The sequence below is a fragment of the Crassostrea angulata genome, chromosome 9 (assembly GCF_025612915.1).
Source record: "Crassostrea angulata isolate pt1a10 chromosome 9, ASM2561291v2, whole genome shotgun sequence".
Lineage (NCBI taxonomy): Eukaryota > Metazoa > Mollusca > Bivalvia > Ostreida > Ostreidae > Magallana > Magallana angulata.
Window position 1 is genome coordinate 16,501,751 of NC_069119.1, and position 25,730 is coordinate 16,527,480.

The window sequence follows — 25,730 nt, forward strand, 5'->3', positions numbered from 1 at the left end:
AAGGGCCAGGTTCCCTGAACTAAGGTTCATGAATTCTACCATGTAGATAAAGCGCTTCACTAACTTTGAAACCATGCATTCAGTTTATTTGCTTTGCAAGTATGGAAACCCATTTTCTAAGGTACGAATGTAACGTAAATGACTATATTGGCCCGCAAAAGGGTCTAAACCCCTTACCCATGGTCCATGAAATTTTTCACAATTGCGGTAGAGGGATTTAAGAGATGTCTTTAGTTCTTTTTTTTTTTACATGCGTGGGAGAAGAGAAGAAGATGTTTGAAAATGTTTACTGTTTGCATAATTGGCTCATAAAGCGTGGTAAGGTGGGATATTTCTCAGTTTAGATTCTTGTTATATTAGCTCCTTTAAACCAAAAATAGTTCCAGCTGAATGTAAAGTTTTTAAGAAGATACAATGTGAAATTGTTATTGGACGATGCAGGACGCACAACGACGGACAAAGAGTAATGGCCATAGCTCATCTGAGTGGCACAGATGACTTGAAATATACCTTTGAATGTGCAGCATTTATATCCTCGCTTTAGTCTCGCTCTAATCAGAAAGAACAAGAGGAATATCATGACTATGATAAACACTGTCAACGCGACGAACCTGTAAATAGAACATTAAAAATATATTAAAGATCTTTAATATTTAAGGTTTTTAGTAAAAGCTGGCATGGAAAAGTTTACTAGCAATGCAAATAATTATATAGATAAAGGTTGATGTATTCATAAGGAATAAAGTTTCAATTTTACAAATATTTTCCGAATATATTACATTTATGGCTCCAGTTACAGGAACAAAAGATTAGGCAACCATTTAACCGTAATGGGACATTAAGTTTTAATTGTAGACGAAAGTTTCGTTTAAAAATCACTGATTTTTTAAAATTGAAAACACACAGAGAACTCACCAGAATATGTATCCATCGATATTATCCTTTTTTGGTGGGTTTGATGTGCCGGTAATGTTTGTATTGATGCAAGCAGTATCTACCATAGCATAAATAATTAACAGATACGTCCAAACAAACCTTTTTTCAACTAAGTAAGTACTGGTCAATTGTTGAACAATATATATATATATATATATATATATATATATATATATATATATATATATATATATATATATATATATATATATATATATATATGTAAGGCGCAATAGAACAACACAACTAATAATGCATTGCGTTTGAAGGTGACTGTATTTTAATTGTATCTGAAATTGCAAATAAAACTAAATTCAAGACTAAGTTATTTTTCTGTAAGTAAAATTTAAGTTAAACCCACTTACATTTGTAAACATCGGATGAATTGTACTTGATGGGGCAGGGAGTGTTTAACTGTATGCATTTTAAGTCCTGGTTTTCTTGAATTTTGCCTCTTCTTTCATCGTACTCCGGACAAAAGAACCCTTTAACAGATATTTAATCAATTGCATCTATTTATTTAGTAATTAGTCAAAGTCAACGTATTTTTGCCACAGCAAAAAATTACTGAAATTAACTTGTTTTAAATTTGTTCATTACCAATTATGTCTGTATCTTCTCCACACAGTACAAAGGATTGATTTCTCCAATGGTTCAGAAGACAGTGGTACTTTAATGTTACGTTTATTGAGCTGCAGTTCTTTGCTTTTCTTTCTTCTATCCATTTCTCCTTCGTGACTGGACAAGATGAAACTTTTTGAACGACAATTATTTGAGTTGTATCCTGGTTCTCAGCCAACTAACAGGAATGATAACAGATAAAATATGATGTTGAATTCTTGTTACTAGAAATACGAAATTGCCATATTTTCACACACAAAAAAACGAAAAAAAAAACAAATCAAAAAACAAAATAAAAACAAAAAAACAGACACAAATTTTTTTAAAACAGTCAACTTTAAATTCGTGTTTCCAGTGTGTTTTTAAACGTGGGTGCATCCACAGGTTATATCACTTAGGTGATCAAATATGACCCAGGAAGATAGCTACAGGAAAATGTTGCAACCAAAGATATGTGATGCAACTGCATTGGTTAACACAGCATGTGACTGCCTCATATATCTCTATGTATGTTCGATGAGAATCAATATTCGGCAATATGACCGTCACTGGCCGGCGCTTCGCCTACTCATGTCATATTGTTTAATACCGGAACCGCATGCCGTAAGTTCTTAAAATATTTGGATTAGTTGCCCTTTAAAATTCTTAAAAATTAGAGTAGTTGCCATTTGAATATTGACGTCACATAGTTTTGTCTGGGCAGAACAAAATAACAGCGTCGATATTTGCTCAAATCACTGAGAGAAAAAGGGAAAAAAAAGTTTAAAATTGAATAGCATCAAAACATTTTAAGTAAACATTACTGAAGCGAAGATATTCAAAGAGTACTGGAAAGGTGAGATCGATAATTTTGAAGCGTTTTAATGAGTTAAATTGGACGATATGTTAGGCATCTTGTATACATGAGTTTGCGTAGATCATCCCTATCTGGGAATAAATGTGTCACGAGATAGTTCTCCGTAGAACAAAACATTTATTAGGTTTGCTTCGCCTCGCCATCTATGAGATTGATCATAGCTAATTCTTTAGCTAATTGATGTTGCAAATGCCAGGAAATCTATTTTTAGATTGAATGTCCCTCTGATAAGAGAGATAACTACTGTAGAAAAAAATCTACTTTTTATGCTAACTCACAATTATTAAGAAATGTAGCAACAAAGGAGGTAGTACAGGTCCCCAATTTATGTTCGAAGGTGACATCAACTTAAATTCAAGTATGGAAAATGAAAATTTGTACGAAACCATCTCGAAACCAACTGAACCCAAACTAGCAGAGGGCAAAAAGGTAATGTGAACTTTTACAAAAAATTTCAAGAAGCGATTTATATTGTTCAAATTTCTATGAGGCATTAACTACATGTATACCCCTCCCCTTCCCCTCCCCCCGATGGATTAATTCTTTTAATAATATTTATCCATAAATTGATTTCCGTTTGAAGGAGCTATAACTTATGTAGTTTACTTAACGTATGACCATCACCTCAATCTTTCGATACATAATACCACATAATTATATAAACAATTAAAACAAGACATGGTACATGTATATGTTGCTCTTTGCCATCAGCGTGACTTTAATTGTTACAAATATTGTAACACATTGCGTAAAATTATATAAAATAATATTTCGCAATACTACAATTAAAATTTGATTGAATTTTGTCACAATTCTGCATTTGATCTTAATATAATGTAATTATTATAATAATTAATTTCCGAATAGTAATTTATTATTTGGCTGTATTGAGAAACTGAAATCGAAAATTGGTTACATAATATCGTCAAACAAATTCCTTGTGGTATGTACGTCTACAATAAAATACATGCATGAAAAAAAAGAAATAATAATATAAAAGATTTTACACTGGAACGGTAGAGGGGAGGTGGTGGATTTTTAAAGAAATGGTCCAAAGGAACGGAATCAGAATTCGAAGGTGTTACCCGTGCGGTGTCCTGAAATAAAGTGAATTAGCACGTCTTTCTAAACAGAGAGAGTCGCTAGAATTCCCGCGTTTAATTTCATTTCTCAAATGATGACACCAACATTGCGTGTCCAAATAGAGCACTCTCTACTTCTTGATACTACACAATAAAAAGTGCGATAACTCGTAGGGCGAAAAATTGTAAAAATCAATATATATATAAAGCATTTTTTAAAGTAAACTTAAAATTCCTAGCTAAATTTTATGTACTAGTTCATTACATGAACAGTACGTGTATGATGTTTTAGGCCAAAGAATATTTGAATGGTAATTTTTTATTTCTCAATTTATAGCTCGTTCACAGAGGTAATTGAATTATAGTTGGGAAAAACGTGACTATGACCATTGCAGACTCTAGACTTAGGATTTCAAACAAGAAAACATTATTCTGATCAAATAATTTTATAAGAATCCAATTGAGGGACTGATTTTCTCTAATTCTGAAAACATCATACTTTTCTGAACACTTCCATGAATCATTGTGTTGAGTTTCACTAATTTGGTCGAAATTGACCAGTGGTCGAAATTATCCCGGTCTATCCTAGTTATCATCATTTGGAACTTATAACATTTAAATGTCTAAAATTGAATAAGAGTTCGAAACAAAAAACAATTAATATCACAGCTTATTCAAGACAACTAGACTTTGACCCGTGCGTGCATGGATTGACATTGCATATGATATCGGACATTTACGAAATAGATACATCGGCACTATGACATTTGCATAAGCAAACTTTAACCCTACAATAATGCTTTTAATTTTACTACACTCTACTTAGTTAGAATAATCTAACTGTGTCTGGGGAAATGCCTTCACCACAGTAAAATGCCTCCCTGGTCCCATGTACCCGTAATGTAGCAAAAAATGGCAGAATCGCTCCAAAACGATTTTTTTTTAAAGAAAACTAATTAAGTTGCATTGAAAATAACTTGTTTGTTCAACACAAACCATTTTGAAGCTGTAAATACCTTTCTTCGAAAAGTTTAATTCTATAATTGCAGAATTCAACATTTTTTTCAACAACGTTATTTAGTCACTCCAAATTTACACACCATGTTGACATTCGAAACTCTCGAGATTTTTTAAAAAAAGTAAATGCACTCTGTTAGAGGTAGCTCACGTATTTTCTTTGATGAACATAAAAAAATTCCAATGAAAATTAACACGCATTTGTATTATCGTTTCTGAATTTATCCATGTAAATGTGTAAAGTGGAAACATAATATATAAAAGAGCCTCCCATGATTTAGCGTGAAGGTTATGCGAATGCACAAGATTGTAACATTAAAAAAATTTTGAGGAATTTTCGTTGATTATTAATGAACGAAGCAAAATCGGAAATCTTCAAGTACCAATGATGTTTAAAATATATGAAACAAAAGACAGTACTCTTCCGATTTATCGGTATTAAAGCCCAAAAATTCGATTCTATTGTGTTAATAAAGTAGCATAGACATATCCAAATGCCAAAGCTTGATGATGAAACATATGATGAAAGTTGTAGATTCTTAAAACCATAACCCCAGATACAATACTGAGGCCCCATGAGGGATTACAATAAAGAAACAAGTAGATATTTCTATGCACGCATCTTAAGATAGTGTAGATTTTAAATTGTAAATACCGTGGTTACAATGCCATTAATTTGGACCCACATCAACACCCCTAGCCACCATTATACCATCCTCTAATTCCCTCCTCCTACATTGTATTTTTTTAAACGCAAAAGAAGATCAATATTAGGATCATGCGGGATTGTGTTAATTATTGAACGTTGCAGTTACTGATGCCAAATTAATGTTACTAGACCTAATTGCAAAACGTGTCAATACAGCATTACATCAATCAAATTCAATTAGGTTTTTTGATATTCTTATTACATGTTGAAAAATGTGCAATGGTATGTTTTGTTACTCTCAAATAATTAATTATATTTTAATAAGGACGTTGAAACCTGCAATCAACGGTTTTAATATTTTTTCAGTATTTTATTTAAGAATGTACACACCAAAAACCGAAATTCAAAACAAAATTTACGGGTCTATATGCTTCTTTTGGCGCTACAGTGTATTTGATGTGACCTTTCCGCACTGAACATGCAAATAGGAAACAAATCGCTTTTTCCTCTATAAGATTTTTTTATCGAAATGAATCATTGCATCAAATACAAACATGTACAATTTAAAAATAATAAAATTACAAAATAAAAGTTAACAGTTTCTTGATCTAATTGATATTATGACCTTTTTGCACTAATAAAACGCTATTTTGGCGTTTAACGATTCAACTTGCAATGAAATTATATAAAAGTCTCAAAATTTTTCTCAAATTACAATAGACTTGTCAGAAAAATGTTATAAATATAGAAAATAAAACCAAAAGTACAGGTCTATGAGCAAAATTTTGAGATATGACATGAAATTATCTAATATTAAGCAAAGATTGAAGTTCATTTTTCTTGACTTTTAGGAAATGTAAGTCAAATATGCCAATTTATGTCAAAGAAATACTGAGAAGTTGTTAAAATTTGTTTTTCGAAACAAAATGAAGTAATCACAATGCACAAATTATCTGGATATTTGGTATGCACTGAAAAAAATGAAGCTAAAGTTACGGTACTCCTAAACAATTGAGTTATGAGAAATGTTCATTTTCTTGTTATAAACCTTATTATAACTCTTATTTCCCCCAATATTCTATTCAATATAGTTTATTTAGCATTGTAAAATATGAAAATACAAGTAGAATTAATATATGATGCATAATTTCTAGACTAGAGGTGACCAAAAATGGCTACCAAAAAAAGAGGAACGAACCCCTGTAAATAAAAATTGGATTAGAAATTACCTGAGAAACACCAAAAAACGGAATCAACACAGCCAGAAACAATACCTTCCAAAAGATCCTAAAAAAGAAAGAAAATGACATAAAGAATTTCAAATTGCATTTAGTTTACAGTATAAACAACGTGTGGTAATAATAATCATATGTTAGAAAACTAAAAAATATAATTCTATACGAACAGTTCTACCGACCATGATTCCCTATAATAAAGTTCATTCATGGCTCTTTAGACAGCCAGATTGAAATATACAGGCCCCGTTTTTCGCTTGGTCGAAATCTACATCGGCAGAAACTGACAGGACTGAAATCTACACGCCCTGTTTATCGATTGGTCGAAACCTACAGGGAAAGTACAAAGTACTGAGAGTACTGAAAGACGGGGTCTTGAAAGTTTGAATTTGTAATTGTCCTTGATTTTCTCGAATACGAATTTTAATTAGTTGTTTCAATCTACGTTAAATTGGCTTTTGCAATTGTCTGATACTTTGTCTAAATTTTACTCAATCCCAACCTTCATAATTGTAGAAAATTGACACAACGGTATTTTATGTAAAATAAGATCCCAAGAATTTTTTTCTTTAAATTACTACCAACCGGGAAAATTAAAAAAACTATATCAAGGTAGAAAATTTAAATCATCAGATTTATTCAATTTTGTGATCCAAGAGAAAATCCACAAGTCGGAGGGTATCCATTATAAAAGGTTTATGAAAACCCCGTAAACTCTCAAACTGCTGAATTAATTAACAAAGTTAATACTTTTTTACTGATAACAAAAACAGGCACCTGACGTTAGAAATATTTCTTTTTACAATAAGATTCCAAGTACTCTAACAATAAAAAGGTGTGTTACAGTCGCCATTTTGATTTTTTAGACCGATTTATCTGACACGATTTTCTTGCAGCAATTCATGCAAAATTAATAGGTAAAAATAGATCCGTTCGGCACTTACTACTTTTTTGAGTAAACTCGTGCACCACCTACACGAAGTACGATACAACCGTTCCGTTCATTAAAAATCATACTCCGAAAATCAGAGACATAAATAACAGAGATTGGCAACTCCGCCATTAGTGTGTGAATGTGACCAACCTTACTTTGAGAACTACAATCTTGTATAAGTCATTACATTTGAACCTGATAGTGAACACGTAGTTGTATATATGTTTAAGCATGTTTTATTTATGATACATATACAAAAAGTTTAACTCTTAATTTAGCTTTTAAATTACTTTTTTTTATAACTTATTGACTTTTCACAAAGTAATGGTAATGGTAATGCATTACTTTACTCATGTAATGGTATGTAATGCATTAATTCAAGAAATATAAGTAATGGTAATGGTAATTTAATGCCCTAATTCAGGAAGAAATTGTAATGCAATGCATTACTTTACAATGTAATTCACCCCAAGCCTGATTCCAACTAAGCCGGACAACATGAACATTAACATTTAACTTGGTTATACAATCGATAAGATTGTATATATTATTTGATGTATTGGTCACCCAAAATGTATAATCTATATAGATTTTGCTAACAATGCACTGTTCAAAATATTAATTCAGTTTATTTAATTAAAGAACCAATGAACGAAAAGGCAAATTCAGACTTGTTTTTATTTTCTATGTACAAAATTCCTCTGGAGACGAACAGCAGTCATACTGCAGGTAGACTGGAAGCCAATGAAACACCTATTTCTTTGTATAATCCGTCCTACATGTACATGTAATTTCAACTTCGGCCTGCGCAAGAAGTTCGGTAGTATTCAAGTGAAAGATTGTCAAAATAAAATTCACAACTTTTCAAAAATGATACATTGCGTTTAGGAACGTTACATTCGATTCAACCTTCAACCTCTTCTATTGATTAATGAGCTCCAACACTAGTCTAACTGAATCGTCAACGGCATTGTGCATTCAGTTACGTACCTCATTCCACATTTGAGCCCGAGCAGGAATATTTTGATCAATAAAACTATTTTTTAACTTCTAAATAAAATTAAGTTTATACACAGAAGACTTAAAAAGATGTAATGCGTGTTTTATAATATATTTACTGATATGTATGAAAACTTTCTGCACTATTTTCTTTCGCGTAGACTCAATTCATGTATTCTACGCGTGCCTTGCGGTTTGAGACTTCGGCTGACAGTAAACTAATAGACGGGGTCACGTGACCCCGTCTAAAAAACACGGACTGCACGAACTAATCATCATGATGTCAGACTAAAATTTCCTAAAAGTCGATTTGTCTTTTTTTTTAATCTTTTAGCTAATGCGCTAATGTACATTAACAGTAATTAAGTAAAATTAAATGTTTTCTTTGATGGTCCATGTGGTTTATGAAGGTAGCGATCATTGCAGAAAAAATTTAGAAAACCCACTAAAACCGGATAGATAGATAGATAGATAGATAGATAGATAGATAGATAGATAGATAGATAGATAGATAGATAGATAGATAGATGATTGAGACAGATGCATTTAAATCCAAAGATGTGAGATTAAAACACAGAAAACGCTTACTTTTTTCTGTGGCAAAAAAGCTTCACAATTTCCGAACATCGTATGTGTAAACTTACATGTATCGGTACCATTTCGTTTATTTTTACAGCTGCATCACTCAAGATCTTATTAATAACGAGTATTATGTTTTTTCCTATAATGTTACTATATAACTCTATACGAAAAAAAAGTCCAGCATTTTGACTGTTGGACTGGAACTGTTGGATTGGAACTGTTAAAATCGACTGTTAAAAAAAACTGTTTACCGGTGACGTCACATTCCGCGAAAACGTGTTATTGATTAGAAGGTGTATAACAAAACAGTTGTTGACTGTGTCTCAGTCAACAGTTGATCTGTCGGACCGCCTCGCAAACTGTTGTCCGCGGCCTGGGCAACAGTTGCGAGCCAGTCCGACAGATCAACTGTTGCCCTCGACCCCAGTCAACTGTATACTGTTGTTAACTACTTGAACCCTTCTCCCCCAAGTTGCACATGTACCAATTTTTGTGCATCTTTGCCAAGGCGATTGATGATAAAACTATGTGTATTAAATGCACTGTACTGTATGACCAACTATAAAAAATCTTTAAAGGTTGTCTATATTTAGATTTTCCGCATGTTGGTTATTGTATGTGCAGTTTATTCTGAGAAACTGATTGAATCATCATTATTATCTAACTAAAGATAGAATGAAAGGGTAAGCCCATTTATGAAAGTCAAATGACACACCATTTTTTCGCGCATTTTTTATCAAACGCTGCAAGCGCCAAGTCATTTTTCTTTTAAAAAGACAGCTATACTAGATGATATTCCACGCAAGCTCGGGAAATAATAGTTTACATATTGATAGGGTTTGTATGTTGAGGCAGATCTTTATCTTAATACATGTATTTTATCTGTCCGAATTTTTTCTAAATTTTATTCCTCAACTTATTTTTTTTAACTGGAATTTAAAAACAAATGGCTGTATATCAAGAGGAGCGAAACATACTTTCTTGAAACTTACTTGAAACATACTTTCAAGTCACAACTCACTTACTTGATTATGATTTGCATATGCTTACTAACAATCATCTATATATGTACATATATGTATATACATGTACATACCCGTACTATAACTTACTTGAATATACTTACTTACTTGACTACACTTACTTGAATATACTTACTTGACAGTACTTATCACAATAACATACTTAAACTAACATTCATTACTTCAGCAATCTTTGACTTATACTGAAATTTCTGAGGTGACTTTTCTAAACTTCTTTAGCCTAACACAGGAGGTACCATTAACATCGTGTTCAAACATTAGTGACACAGTATTCATAATTATGTTAGTTTTGTTGATGAGCATCACTTCATTTTTACCCCAATATAACAATTAAATGATTGAAGACTGTCCGTTTTGGATTATGGTTTAGTCGCCCTTTTAATAGGTTTCGCAACCCTTTTGTTACTCTTGAATATCATCGATTTTAAACCTTTAAATATGTTCAATACTTGGTATGTGTTGACTCAAACAGACGTATACGTATCAAAACCTGCAAACAATGTCATTTTTTAGAACTAAAAGGCATTTTCTTTTATAGAGTGGGTCTGGGCTCCATATTTTTCTCATAGTTTAATTATGGTCTAATGGAAAACAAACCGATATCAATCAACAAAAACGTGGAGAGATGACCCACTTTACCTTAAAAATATTATTTTGTATCCCAACAATTGAACGTTTTGAAAAAATAATACAAGTCCATAAATTCGTATGCATTCAGTCTTATATTAAGATTTTGGGTCCAATGTTACTGGAGGTATATCGCACTGATATTTTCACTGTTTACTGTTTTTTTTCATATTTTCATTCAGTTTCATATGATGCGTTTATTTCAATATTTCAAATGAAGAAAAGGAGGATTTCATAACTCAAAATTTCCTTTAATTTAGAAAACTGTGTGAAATAATATAATTAGGTATTATTATCTGCATTCTGTTTATTTCTAAAATTAATGGTTTACAGCCAAGACACACGTATTTAGCAAATTCTTTTCATTGTGGCATTGTTTATTTATCCTCAGTCAATGTTGTGCCTTCTTACACTCATTTTTCTTTGATGTCACTAATTTCTTTGTTATCCAAGTGTGAAGCAATTTACTGTCCAAACACCATTGTCATACATATACTCTTATTTACTTAAGTTAAGCCCCTTTAGCAAAAAGTAGTTTCTTACTCAGTGTGAATTATTATCACGCGTTAATCGTCTTTCTACATACATTTTTCGAAACATACACTATTATTACTGAGGTCATTATTCACATGTTTTCAAGAACTATTTTTTTACGACATTCGAGTGTTGGGCGAGTTGTTGCAAATCACTTTCTCGATTGCTCTCTTTCAATAAACACCTGACAGGTATTAACTGCCCACTATCTGCCTCTTTTACAAGGTAAATAAAATTATGTTTTGTACTTTTTATATTGCTTACTATTTTATTTGATTTTATTATAAGTATTTCGATCTTACTTTTATTATCAGAAAACTCAATACCTTTGGAAATAATACATTTTTTTCCCCATTAATATATCGTGTTCATTGAATTGTATGTATCTATAGGTAGCGATATTGTTTTAAAGCTTTTTATGGTCACACGCATTTTAAAATTATTTTTTAATTTTAAATTTATTTGGAATACTTATTTCCAAAAAAGGAATTAACTCTATTACCTTTAGAGCAACTCTGCACATCTCGGCGTTTGATGTACTTTACGGAATTAGCCGAGGTTTGACGAGTACGTGCAGAACAATTAGAACTCCTTTATGTAGGGAGATAGGCTTTTTGTTATTTGTTTGCAAATCGTTTTCAAAGCAAAGAATGAAAGATGAAAGAAATCCTTTTCTTGATAATATGTAAGTGTTCAATTTTGTTAAATATGAGTTAACTATGTAAGAGTATGAATTTCAAAGTTGTTGATTTAAAGAGGCCGGGTCTTATTTTTTCTGTCCTAGATTTTTTAATGAAATTTTTTGCATGAATTTTTACTGATATCATTTTTATTTTAAGATAAAAAAAAATAAGACATTTACCACACCGTTTGTTTAGGGGGTCATCTCAAAGTTTGTTAATTTTTAAGATAGTCGAGTGGTAATGCATCTTGGACCAGGAGCACGAATAACCTCAATTATACAGAAGCTAGACAGTATTTATGACACAGTGGCTGAAAAAGAGGACATTCTGTCAGAGTTTTACAGTGCTATACAGAGGAATGTGCGATATGGAGTTGTAGACTGGAGGATATTCTGAATAAGGCCATACAGAAAAACCTCAATGGCAGTAGTCAGTTCGAGGAGATGCTAAGAACCATGTTCTTTAAGGGACTTTGACCTTCACTAAGTCTTAAAGATATATATGGACATCTATATGATAAATGCAAATCATTCGATGAACTGAGAACATCTGTGAGAAAATTGGAAAATTGAAAATCATGCGCAGACTTCAGAAAAGAAATTAGCTACAGCAAAAGCTACAACAGTGAAGGGTCAGTCAGCTGACAGATTCGATAGCTTAGAAGCTAAGATTAATCAGTTAACCACTGAGGTTAGAAGTATAAAAGAAAAAGAGTATTCTTATTCTCCCATTCCCTAGCCGTATAGGGCACCAATACAGCCATATCAGAGAGGCAGACAGGAAATAGGATACAGAGGAGGATATAGGCAATATCCCAGATTTCCTCAGCCCCAAACTACAGGAGATGTTGCTAAGGAACCTCAGAGTTCCAGGGTAAGAGAACCCCCTGCTTGTTATAGATGTGGACAGTTAGCCCATATCGCTGTGGGATGCAGAGTTTTAGTCAACCAAAGGCGCCAGGCTTTAAACTACAACACGTCAGCACCTGGGGACAAGGGGTTGGCGAGAGGATCAATGGTCCCAGAGAAAAACAACTAATTGGAAAACCAAATGAAATATTAGTGGCCATCAATGATGTACAATGTACAGCTCTTTTAGATACGGGAGCTATTTCAAATGTAGAGCTTCATTCACTGGAAGACGTTATCAATATAGAGTGTGCGGATGGTCAACTGATGCCCTATCATGGCTATGTATGTGTTGATTTAACACCATTTGGTATTCCATCTTTGAACAAACTAAATGATTGTCTGTTTTTAGTTGTTGAACCCAAGAGCAATTATAATGCACATGTACCAGTGCTTATAGGAACAACTATCTTACAGAACCTGATGGATGTGACAAAACTTGAGTTTGGCTCAAGATTTCTGCAGGATGCAGCCATTTACACACCATGGAATTGACCATTCAGATGCATTGCATTGAGAGAGAGGGAGTTACACATACATGACTATGTATTAGGATTAGTAAAGAGTGCTGAGACAGATAGAGTTATCATCCCTCCGAACAGTCATGTGACCATTCACGGATACTTGGATAAGAAAATTCCTTATGATCAAGTAACTGTCATGATGCAGCAATCTGAAAAATCCTGCATTCCATCTGATGTAGACATAGAAGCTACATTGCATCAATATGTGTATGAAGAGTTTCAAACAATGCCTGTCACCATCAACATTATTACAACCAGGACTATCTCAGTATCCCCAAACGGATGATTTGCGAAATACAGCCTGTTCACCCCTGCGAAAGTTATTGTTATTTAAATTTTAAACCACGTTGTTTTGTTTTACCCTTTCAGTTATGCAGTAAAAACCGTGCCTCATGGTTATAGTCTATTTCATAGAATCTAGGTACGTGTAGTCAAATATAAAATGTAAAGGTTTATTGATTTTAAAATTTATCTTCATTAATTGGTGGGAAAAATGTGTTCTATAAATGAATATAACAATACAAAAAATAGTTTTTGTCTGCTGTTACAACAATTAACATGCTTAGTAGAGATCCCCCTAAGGATTAATTTTTGATCCGCGCCTGACCTAGTAATTGCATCAATAGTAAAACAGACTATACTATTTTATGCAGAATGTTCCTTGAAAATGGCTCGATATCCTAAGTTTTTATGCAAAACAGACACCCATTATTGTTTTTTGAAAACATGAAATTGCACACCAAAAGCATAAAAAATTGCTAAGATTTTATTAAGTAACCAAATGTTTATATTTTTACCCACTCTACACGTGGTTGAACACGAACGATAACTCTGTTCTGAATATCATCGTTTAGTATAAACAACCGCTAGATGGTGAAATAAGACATACATCTTAAAAGATGTTCATGTTTTAACATAAATCTAAGTAGGATATGATATGAAAAACGACCGGTACTTACGTATTTTGAGAATACTATCCGAGCACTTATACTTCCGCTCCAAATTTCACAGGAACTAAACAAATCTCAGTAAAGTCTCGTGAACTTTCAGTCGAGCACCTCTGGATTTATTACATACTTAGCAACGATAAAGAAAAAATTCCGAACACATTCGCAGGGGTGTGTTGCTAGTGAGGACACAACAGTTGAGAAATCCTCTTTGTCAAGCTCAAAACAAATTGAGGATATATCCAAAATTCAACTCCCAGATGATATTGGAGAAGATGAAAAACAGGCCTGTTTGAATTTAATGTTGAATTTTTGCAGGGATATATTCTCAACAGGAGCTACAGACATTGGTACAACAGACAAAGTGAAGCAAAGAATTGAACTCCTTGATGAGATACCTTTTAAGGAGAAGTACAGGAGAGTACCACCAGCATTGGTTGAGGAAGTGCGTATTCAGATCAAGGATTTACAAGCTGCAGGCATTATCAGACCATCTCATTCTCCGTTTTCATCTAACGTAGTCTTAGTTAGAAAGCATGATGGATCCTTGCGGCTATGTATAGACTATAGGTATCTTAATTTTAGGACTATCAAAGATAATTATGTTCTGCCTAGAATAAAAGAGATTTTAGATTCTCTTTCAGGTAACACATACTTCAGTGTATTAGACATGAAATCCGACTATCATCAGATAGAAATTGCAGAGGAGCATAAAGAGATAACTGCCTTCACTGTTGGTGCACTTGGGTTTTATGAATTCCACTGCATGAGTTTCGGCCTTGCAAACGCCCCTGCAACCTATCAGCTTCTTCAAGAGGCGACCTTCATCTTAAAATTTGTTTTATATATTTAGATGATTTAATCATATTTTCTAAATCTTTCATGGAACATCTTAATTGCCTTCAGCAAGTTTTCCAGAGAATTAGAGATTTTGGGCTTATGCGTTCTCCCAAAAAGTGTTCATTACTTATGAAAAATGTTGAATATGAAGGGATTGTGTCCGAGCATGGGATTTAGTCAAACCCTGATAAACTTGCTAAAGTTAAAAACTGGCCTATTTTACAGAATCCTGAAGAGGTACATGTAAGACAATTTTTAGGGTTTGCAGGATACTATAGAAAATTTATTCATGAGTTCTCTAAAGGTCATTTGACCATCACCACCCGTCCTAGGTTACCCAGGGGCGCCTGTAAAGTGCGAAACGAAATCGAAACGAAATTGAACGAAACCAAACCAAACCAAACTAAACGAAACCAGAAATCAAAACGAAACGGAATTTAAACAAAACTAATATCGATTTTGACTACATAAAAGTGAAAAAAAAATTCATTGAAATAAATTTTTAAACCATAGAATATAACTATCTATATGTTTCACATTGCTGCTGTCAATTTGTAAGCCGATTATCCGAAAGGACACTATATGATAAGGGCCTAAAATGGCCCCCTAAAATGAACATCATCATTTTACTATCATTCTTTGTTTTCTTAGTACAGATATATATAAGATGTGTTTACATAATATTCATTTTGGTTCAAGTGCCCACAATTTAGAAATACGACATTGTAAAGACAACATTTTCCCGCCATTTGTGCATTTTTAGCGTAAAACAGATTGTTTTCAAGCAGTTTTTCCTTCCGAAAACATAGAGCGCATTCTTGAACAAATAAAATATTTTAATTAGACATGTATCTAGCCAAGACTAATATTTGACAAAAAAAATTTCCTTCCGCTCTATATTTCCCATTCGTAAATAGATAAGAAAATGTCAATTTTTGGCAGATTTTGATTGAATTATAGAAATGGCGTCACTTCTGACGTCATTATTGCCAGTGAGTGCAAATAAATCAAATAAATAGATGAAAAATATATTTTATATCAACTCTTCTAAAAAATTAGTTAACATTTTATTGTACCCGAAACACTTGAAAATGGCGAATTATGGGGGCCAAATTTAACTCTTATCATATATAGTTCTTTGCAAAACTATATAATTATGTAAATAAGTGATGTACATCCCTATACCTTTTAATGTTTCTAATTTTTTTCATTAAATGATATTCAGACGTTTAGAGAGAGAGAGAGAAAGAGAGAGAGAATCTCTTAAAACTTATCAGCGACATCACATAGCAAAGTATTTACGCAAGTACTATAACAATTTATTAAAAAATTTGTCGCGGTAGCCATTTTGATTTTTTTTAGACCGTCTTACATTTCATGATTTTCTTGCAGCGATTCATATTAAATTAATAGGTAAAAAATAAATTCGTTCGCCACTTACTACTTTTTTGTGTAAACTCGTGCATCATTTACACGAATCACGATGCAACCGCTTCTGAAATTTCATTAAAAAGCATACTCCGAATTCAGTCATCTGCTTTTCAAATTGATAAAACTAGAAAATGGAGACCAAAAGTGAATGAATCACGTCATATTTCGGAGTAGACATTTCCTGATTGGCTGTTATATATAATAATTGTAAATTGTTAAATTTAGCTATTAATTCAGATTTAGGCTATTTAATTTTAAAATTTCTAAACTATGCAAAGTTAACGCTTTAAACAGTAAAATTAACAAATGTTGTAGGACATTGTCATTTCAGGGATTTTTGTCCTTTCAATACATTCTCGTTTATTAAACGCACAATTTAATGCATGTTTTGGAAAAATGAACTTAATTTCGAAAGCGATTTAATTTCAAATTTTTCGAAAGGCTACAATAAAGGATTCGTAAATCAGATTTTAAAATTACGATAAAAACTTGTAAAAACTGAGATAAGACCTATTCATTTACATGTACTACCATACGATAAATTAAGCATTTAAAACATAACAACCATGCATTATCTCTGAATTCATAGGTCAAATATTGGTGCGAGATATTTATCAATGAGAGAAAGATCAGCTGAGTTTCTGGTGAGAGGCATTAAGATATTGATGGAAAATTCCTTTTAATCATGAATATGACTGGTTTTGTCCGTTATAAAGTATAGAAAATGTCTCATAACATTAAAATAAAATACATAATTGTATATTCCAACTAAGCTGGACAACATGAAGATTAACATTTAACTTGGTTCTTCAATCGATAAGATTGTATATATCAATTGATCTATTGGTCACCCAAAATGTATAATCTATATAGATTTTGCTTACAATGCATTGTTCAAAATTTAAATTCAGTTTAATTAACTAAAGAGTCAATGAACGAGAAGGCAAATTCAGACTTGTTTTATGTAAAAAAAATTCTTTAGAAATGAACAGCAGTCATAACACGTGTTGACTGGAAGCCAATGAAACACCTATTTGATATGTAGTACAGCTGTGTATAACCCGTCCATATTTTAACTTCGGCTCGCGCGTGAAGTTCGGTATTAAAATTCACAACATTTCAAAAATTGTACATTGCGTTTGGGAACTTTACTTTCGATTCAACCTTCAACTTCTTCTATTGATTGTATGAGCTCGTCCACCATCTGAATCATTGACGGCGTTGTGCATTCAGTTACGTAACTCCATTCCACAAAACACTACAACTATTGAACCCGAGCAAGAATATTTTGATCAATAAAGCTATTTGTTTATGTTCTTTACAGAATTTGGTTTACAAATAAAGGACTTAAAACGATTTAATGCGTGTTTTTATAATATATATTTACAGAAATGTATGAAAACTTTCTGCACTATTTTCTTACGCGTAGACTCAATTCATGTGTTCTACGCGTGCCATCCGGTTTGAGACTTCGGCCGACAATAAATAGACGGGGTCACGTGACCCCTTCTAAAAATAGGAAAATTCATTAATTAATAGGTATCCAAATGACGTTGACCTTTGATCTTTATGTCATTTTGTTTGGCCAAGGTAGACGCTTCTATTCCAAGTGGTCTGAACTCTCTATGATACAGTGCTGCTATCGTGAAAGTTGACAAAACTATCCTATCCTATCCTATATCCTGTATCCTGCATCCTATCCTGCAAATAAGCTCTATCCTATCCTATCCTATCCCATACTTTCAAAATATAGGAATGCAAGTTAAATGAAACGAAATTTAAAAATAAAATGATTTTATCAATTAATGTAGTACTCAAAATGAATAATTAAATCTTAAAACCGAATATTCATCGAGCGGGATAACTTAATTACCTGTGCTACGGTAAAATTAAATCGTACGCAGGATGGAAACAATAACGTAAACAAACAAAGTAAGCGATTAGATTTTTGATTTAATTATATTTATGCATAAAAAAACCAGATAAATAACTTCGATGCACTTATTGAGGAACTGTTTAGTCACATATTTTTATCAAATTATTTTCTTATCACATATAAGTGAGCGTAATTCTCATTATTCGAGCGATTCGTTCGGCGATAAATGTAAACACGATCTGAAAATAAATGATTCCTTTAGGAAGTTTATATTGTTTATAGTTAAACCACTCGGAGTTATTTTTAAAGTATAAATTCTTAAGCCTTTATAGCTGTCTGACATTTATTAATTCGATATGTTCAGGTTAATATCGGACGGAAATATTTGTCCCTGTTATTGGGCATCGAAGAAATTATATGAAACGTGAAGCAATGTCTGTTTCTTGTATACATGTTTATCTTTTAAAATGCCAAATTAGTCGTTTATAAATTCAAGCTTTTATTATTTTGCAGGCTTTAAATGAAGTTAATACAGAAATCTATTTCTGACGTTGTCAAATGTTGCAACGAATTCTCGCAGTAACTCCGTACTTGCGTACGAATTGAAATAGATGTAGCGCCGACATTTTAGCACGCATTAATGTTATGCACCGCGTTCTTGATAAAATAATTATTCTTAAATGGTTTAACTTGTAAAACGTATTAAATTGACATTGTTTAGCCAATTTTCGTTTCGCAAAATAACTCTGAAATTTATACTCGAATCTGATTGGCTACAGGATGCAGGATAGGATAGGATAGGATAGGATAGAACTTAACTTTTATATTTCTATCATTTATCGTGCATCCTGCATCCTATCCTATCCTATCCTTGTCAACTTTCAGGATAGCAGCACTGTATATAGTAAAACAGTTTTAATGACTTTATTGGAGTTTCAATACTATCAGGGTCAATAACTGCTAGAAGGGGCCTCAGATCCTTTCGGTATAAATAAATAGAAGAACCCTCTTAGTGTACTGAATGCATTGGTAAAAGTAGCGATAACAAGTATTCAGTATAATAGGGGCAATAACTCTGTAAATATTCAAAAGTGTTTGCCAAGGGGCTTTATTTTTAAATGTCTTAAGGTGTCCTACTACGTCCATGAAAATTTTTTTTCTCTAGCACCCTAAACAAAAGAGATCTAAAAACTAATTAACAGATTTCCAAATGACCTTGACCTGTATGTCAATTTGTCAATTGGAAATTAAAATTCTTTCAAGGGCAACAACTACTAGAAGGGGGCCTCAGATCCTTTTGGTATGAATAGATTGAAGAACCCTTTAATTTTACTTAAGACATTGGTAAACGTTCCAAGTCTCTATCTCTTATGGTTTCAGGGGAGTAGCGATAACAAGCATTTCCTTCTCAAAGGGCAATAACTCTGTAAGTTCTGGGAATTTTTTGACAGAGGGTCAACTGGTACCATAACTTTTAATGAGCAATTACATATATTGTACATAAAGTTTAAATTGTTTGGATAACCCTAATAAAGAAAAAGTGACTCCGAGGAAAATATAAATAAAGAAGAATAAGAATAAAAAAACATAAAGAAAACAAGAGGTCTTTCACCTAAAAAAAGAAGACTATTATTCTGTAATTTCTGCTTTTATGAATAGACTTGCTAACCTAGACGACACAAATAAAGAGTGTTTTGAACACATAATTTATCTTTCGTATCTACTACCACAAAAGGTAAAAATAATTCTCCGAATTCTTGAAGAATTCCTGCTCAAAAATCAAATTTCATGATCAGCTATTTAATTATCAAATGATAATTTTCCTGGCCAATGTTTTATCTTTGAATGCTGTTGCATTTTTGTTAATTATTTCTCGAATTTTACAATATCTTCGAAAAAAAAACTTTGACGAAACTTTTAAATGAAAGTAAAAATTCACAACGAATTACGGTGTTCTCTGCCTTTACAAATGGTAATATTAAAAGAGTGAATCAATTTACACTTCAATCATTTTAAAAATCAAAGCCTACAAATTATTTTCTGGAATTTAGATTTTAATATCATTATGATAACAAATTTTAACTAGACTCTTGTTGCTATAGCAACAAAAAGGTCTTCCGTTCCTCATGTATAAATCTGTACAAAAGATCCATTTCTCTTGTAAACAGAAAATGGATATTATTTATACTAAAAAGGAATTCCCAAGAAATGAACAAAACAAAAAGACAAAACGTCATTTTTGAGTACTTTCTGTGACGACCGGAAGTTACGCCGGATCATACAAAACATAGTAAACATATCTTCATACATTGTCTTGTATTTCCTCAAATTTTGGATGTTCAAGTTTTTGTTAGTTATAATATCTCGTTGAGAAATGGTTTTTGTCTCGGGACCGGAAAGGAACGAACGGAAGTGATTAAGAAATTGAAAATACGTATTTTAGTATATTTACCTATGATAAGTTATTGTTCGTCACATTGAGAAAATGCTAAAAAAAATTCTAATTAAAAAAAAACAACAACCTTTTATTGCTTGAACACTTCAAGTGAAAACCGGAAGTGACGTACGACCAAATGGAACCCGTTAAACACATGTTCATTCAAATGTCCATTATCCATACAAGGTTTGTGTCTTGATCTCTCAAAGTTTCTGAGATCTAAGGGGTAGTTTGTTTTTTAAAAAGAAGGCTACCTGAGATATTTGAGATGTCTCACCGGAAGTAGAACTTTTTTGGTTTTTTTTACGATCTGTGGATGACTTCCTGTATTTTTATAACTAAAAAGTTACTTCCATGCTAAATAACCAACATATTTTTAAAAAATCCGAACTTGGTGTACTTCCTGTGACGACCGGAAGTTACGCCGCATGAAACAAAATAGTGTTAACACGTGTCCATACACAGGTCTATAATCCTACAAAGTTTGGTTGTTGAAGTCGTTACCGTTTTTGAGATCTCCTCGATATAAGGTTTTTTATTTCAAAACAGGAAACGGACAAACGGAAGAGCTTAATGAAATTTAATTTTTTTATATTTTGTTACTTTCCTATTTTACATTATTATTCATCGAAGTAGCTAAAACTATCAAATAAAAACAGTTTTATGGATAAACAGTTTGATTTGTTTGAACTCTTCCGCTGTGGACCGGAAGTGACGGAAGACAAAATGAAACTGTTTAAACACATCTTCAATCAAATGTCTATGATTAGTGAAAGTTTCGTGTCTTAATCACGTACAGTACCTGAGAACTTGCGGGTACAAAATATGTTTTAAAAAAGCTTCCTGAGATAATCGAGATATCTCACCGGAAGTAGATTTTTTTTGTTTATTTAACATTGTATGGATGACATATGTAAGGATCTATACTAATATCTTTATTCTATGGGAAATAAATTAGATATGTAAAAACAAAATTTTTTGAAGTGCTTCCGGTGACGACCGGAAGTTACGACGAACAAAACAAAAATATTTAAACACATCTACAACTATAGGTCTATCATCCCACAAAGTTTGGATGTTCAAGTCTTTACCGTTTCTGAGATCTCGTTGGTACAAGCTTTTTCAACGCGGGACAGGAAACGGACGACCGGAAACGATTTTTGATAAAATGAAAAAAACGCCTCGAGATATTGTCATTTTATTCCATTCCAGAAAATTTCACATAAATCTATCCAATCATCTCTGAGAAATCTTGTGGACAAAAACTGGGAAAAAAATAATAATAATAACTAGACTCTTGTTGCTATAGCAACAAAAAGGTCTTCCGTTCCTCATGTATTAATCTGTACAAAAAGTCAGTTTCTCTTGTACACAGAAAATGGATATAACATATACTGTAAAGGAATTCCAAAGAAATAAAAAAAAACAAAAAGACAAAATGTCAATTTTTGAGTACTTTCTGTGACGACCGGAAGATACGCCGGATCATACAGAATATAGTAAACATATCTTCATACATTGTTTTGTCTTTCCTCGAAGTTTTGATGTTCAAGATTTTGTAAGTTATAATATCTCTTTAAAAAAAGGTTTTTAGTCTCGGTACCGGAAACGAACAAACGGAAGTGATTTAAGAAATTAAAAGTAGATATTTTAGTACATTTACCTACGGTACGTTTCTGTTCATCAAATTAAGTAAAATATTAAAACAAATCTAAAGTTTAAAAAAAACTTCTATTCCTTGAACGCTTCAAGTGAGAACCGGAAATGACGTACGACCAAATGAAACCCGTTAAACACATGTTCAATCAAATGTTAATTATACATATAAATTTGTTTTTTGATCTCTAACAGTTTCTGAGATCTTGTGGGTACTTTGTTTTTAAAAAAGAAGGCTACCTGAGATATTTGAGATGTCTCACCGGAAGTAGAACTTTTTGTTGTTTATTTATATTGTGTATATGACCTTTTGTATTTCTACAGCTGAAATGTTACTTCCATGCTAATTAACCAAATATTTAAAAAAAATCAAAATTGGGTGTACTTCCTGTGACGACCGGAAATTACGCCGGATAAAACAAACTAATGTGAACCCATGTACATACATAGATCTATCATCCCACAATGTTTGGTTGTTCAAATTGTTACCGTTTTTATGATCTCGTCGAAATTAGGTTTTTTGTCTCGGGACAGGAAACGGACAAACGGAAGTGCGCAGTGTAAATTGTATTAATTATTCTTGTACACTTGCCTTCTGTACATAATTTTTAATTAAAAACGCTTTAAATATCAAAAGAAAACAGTTAAACTTATAAACAGCTTGATTTTTTTTAACTCTTCCTGTGTGGACCGGAAGTGACGGAAGACAAAATGAAACCGGTTAAACATATCTTCAAACAAATGTCTATCATTCATGAAAGTTTCATGATTTGATCATTTATAGTTTCTGAGATCTTGCGGGTACAAAATGTGTTTAAAAAAAGCTACCTGAGATAATTGAGATATCTCACCGGAAGTAGAATTTTTTTGTTGATATAACATCGCATAGATAACTTATGTATAGAATTATAGTTTTATGTTTATTCTATAGAAAAAAAAATTCAATGGGAAAAAATAATTATTTTTGAAGTGCTTCCGGTGACGACCAGAAGTTACGCCGAACAAAACAAAATAGTTTAAACACATCTACAGCTATAGGTCTATCATCCCACAAAGTTTGGATGTTCAAGTGTTTACCGTTTCTGAGATCTCGTTGGTACAAGCTTTTTCAACGCGGGACAGGAAACGGACGACCGGAAACGATTTTTGACAAATTGAAAAAAACGCCTCGAGATATTGTCATTTTCTTCCATTCCAGAAAATTTCACATTAATCTATCCAGTCATCTTTGAGAAATCTTGTGGACAAAAACTGGGAAAAAAATAATAATAATAAACTAGACACTTGTTGCAAAAGCAACAAAAAGGTCTTCCGTTTTGATATACATGTATCAATTTAACTGTAAGACATTGCTTCTCTTACATGCAGAAAAAAGTTGATATGATAATTATTGTGAATGATATATCCAGACGTTACTTACATGTAAAACAACGAGAATGAAAAAGAAATCAATTTTTTAAGTACTTTCTGTGACGACCGGAAGTAGCGCCGATCTAAACAAAAATGTTAACCATTTGTACAATCATAAGTCAATCTTTCCTCAAAGTTTGGTTGTTCACGACTCTGCCAAATCTAAGATCTCTTTGAAACAATATTTTTTGTCTCGGGACCGAAACGGACGAACGAAAGGGATTAATAAAAACAAAAGCTGGTATTTCTCGTACATTTGCTTAATGTACATCACTGTTTATCAGGCTAGATGAAATTCCAAGAAAGTCAGCTAAACTTGTTAAAAACAGGATTTGTTTGAACCCTTCCGGTAAGAACCGGAAGTGACAGTTGACAAAATTAAACCCGTTAAACACATCCCCAATCAAAATTCTATCAAACAATCTATGAAAGATTCGTGTCTCAATCACTTACAATGACGAAAATATTGCGGACATCAAATTTGTAAAAAGAAAAGCTACATAGAGATACTTGAGATATCTCACCGGAAGTAAAATTTATTTGCCAATTTAAAATTATATAGATGACATATGTAAGATTGTATACTGATATTTTCATTTTATGTAAAATGAATAAAACAAATTTTTAAAGTGCTTCCGGTGACGACCGGAAGCTACGCCGAACGAAACAAAATAGTGTAAACACATGTCCATACTTAGGTCTATCATCCCACAAAGTTTGATCGTTCAAGTCGTTACCGTTTTTGAGATCTCCAGGAATCAAGGTTTTTTGTCTCGGGACAGGAAACGGACAAACGGAAGTGCTCAATGTAAATTGTAATTAAAAATTTTTTTTGTACTTGCCCTTTCTACTTAATTGTTCATCGACTTCACTACAAATATCAAAGGAAAACAGTTAAACTGATAAACAGCTCGATTTGTTTGAACTCTTCCTGTGTGGACCGGAAGTGACGGAAGACAAAACGAAACCGGTTAAACACATCTTCAATCAAATGTCTATCATCCATGAAAGTTTTGTGCTTTGATCGCTTATAGTTTCTGAGATCTCGTTTGTACAAAATATGTTTCAAAAAAGCTGCCTGAGATATTTGAGATATCTCACCGGAAGTAGAATTTTTTTGTTGAGTTAACATCGCATAGACAATCTATGCATAGATTTATACTTATATATTTATCTTATGGAAAAAGAATCTTATGCGAAAAAGTAGTTATTTTTGAAGTGCTTCCGGTGACGACCGGAAGTTACGACGAACAAAACAAAATAGTGTGAACACATCTACAGCTATAGGTCTATCATCCCACTAAGTTTGGATGTTCAAGTCTTTACCGTTTTTGACATCTCGTTGATACAAGCTTTTTCAACGCGGGACAGGAAACGGACAAACGGAAGTGCTCAATCCAAATTGTATTTAATATATCTTGTAAACTTGCCCTTTGTACTTCATTTCTCATCCAGCACACTACAAATATCAATGGAAATAAGTTAAACTGATAAACAGCTCGATTTGTTTGAACTCTTCCTGTGTGGACCGGAAGTGACGGAAGACAAAACGAAACCGGTTAAACACATCTTCAATCAAATGTCTATCATCCATGAAAGTTTTGTGCTTTGATCACTTATAGTTTCTGAGATCTCGTTTGTACAAAATGTGTTTCAAAAAAGCTACCTGAGATATTTGAGATATCTCACCGGAAGTAGAATTTTTTTGTTGAGTTAACATCGCATAGATAACCTATGCATAGATTTATACTTATATAATTTTTTTATCGAAAATGAATTTTATGCGAAAAAATAGTTATTTTTGAAGTGCTTCCGGTGAAAACCGGAAGTTACGACGAACAAAACAAAATAGTTTAAACACATCTACAACTATAGGTCTATCATCCCTCAAAGTTTGGAGGTT

General features: G+C 32.5%; 1 protein-coding gene across 1 annotated transcript in view; it reads right to left on the minus strand.

Annotated features, from left to right (window-relative positions):
• Nucleotides 1-340: 340 nt before the first annotated feature.
• The window catches only part of LOC128162150 (uncharacterized), a 36,248-nt gene continuing 10,858 nt past the window's right edge, over nt 341-25,730 (minus strand). Inside the window, exons 2-7 of the mRNA XM_052825340.1 lie at nt 6,391-6,448; nt 1,537-1,735; nt 1,302-1,421; nt 916-994; nt 511-611; nt 341-363 (exon numbers count right to left, since the gene is read on the minus strand). Coding sequence (XP_052681300.1) covers nt 341-363; nt 511-611; nt 916-994; nt 1,302-1,421; nt 1,537-1,735; nt 6,391-6,448 — 580 coding nt within the window. The remainder of the gene's footprint in view (nt 364-510; nt 612-915; nt 995-1,301; nt 1,422-1,536; nt 1,736-6,390; nt 6,449-25,730) is intronic.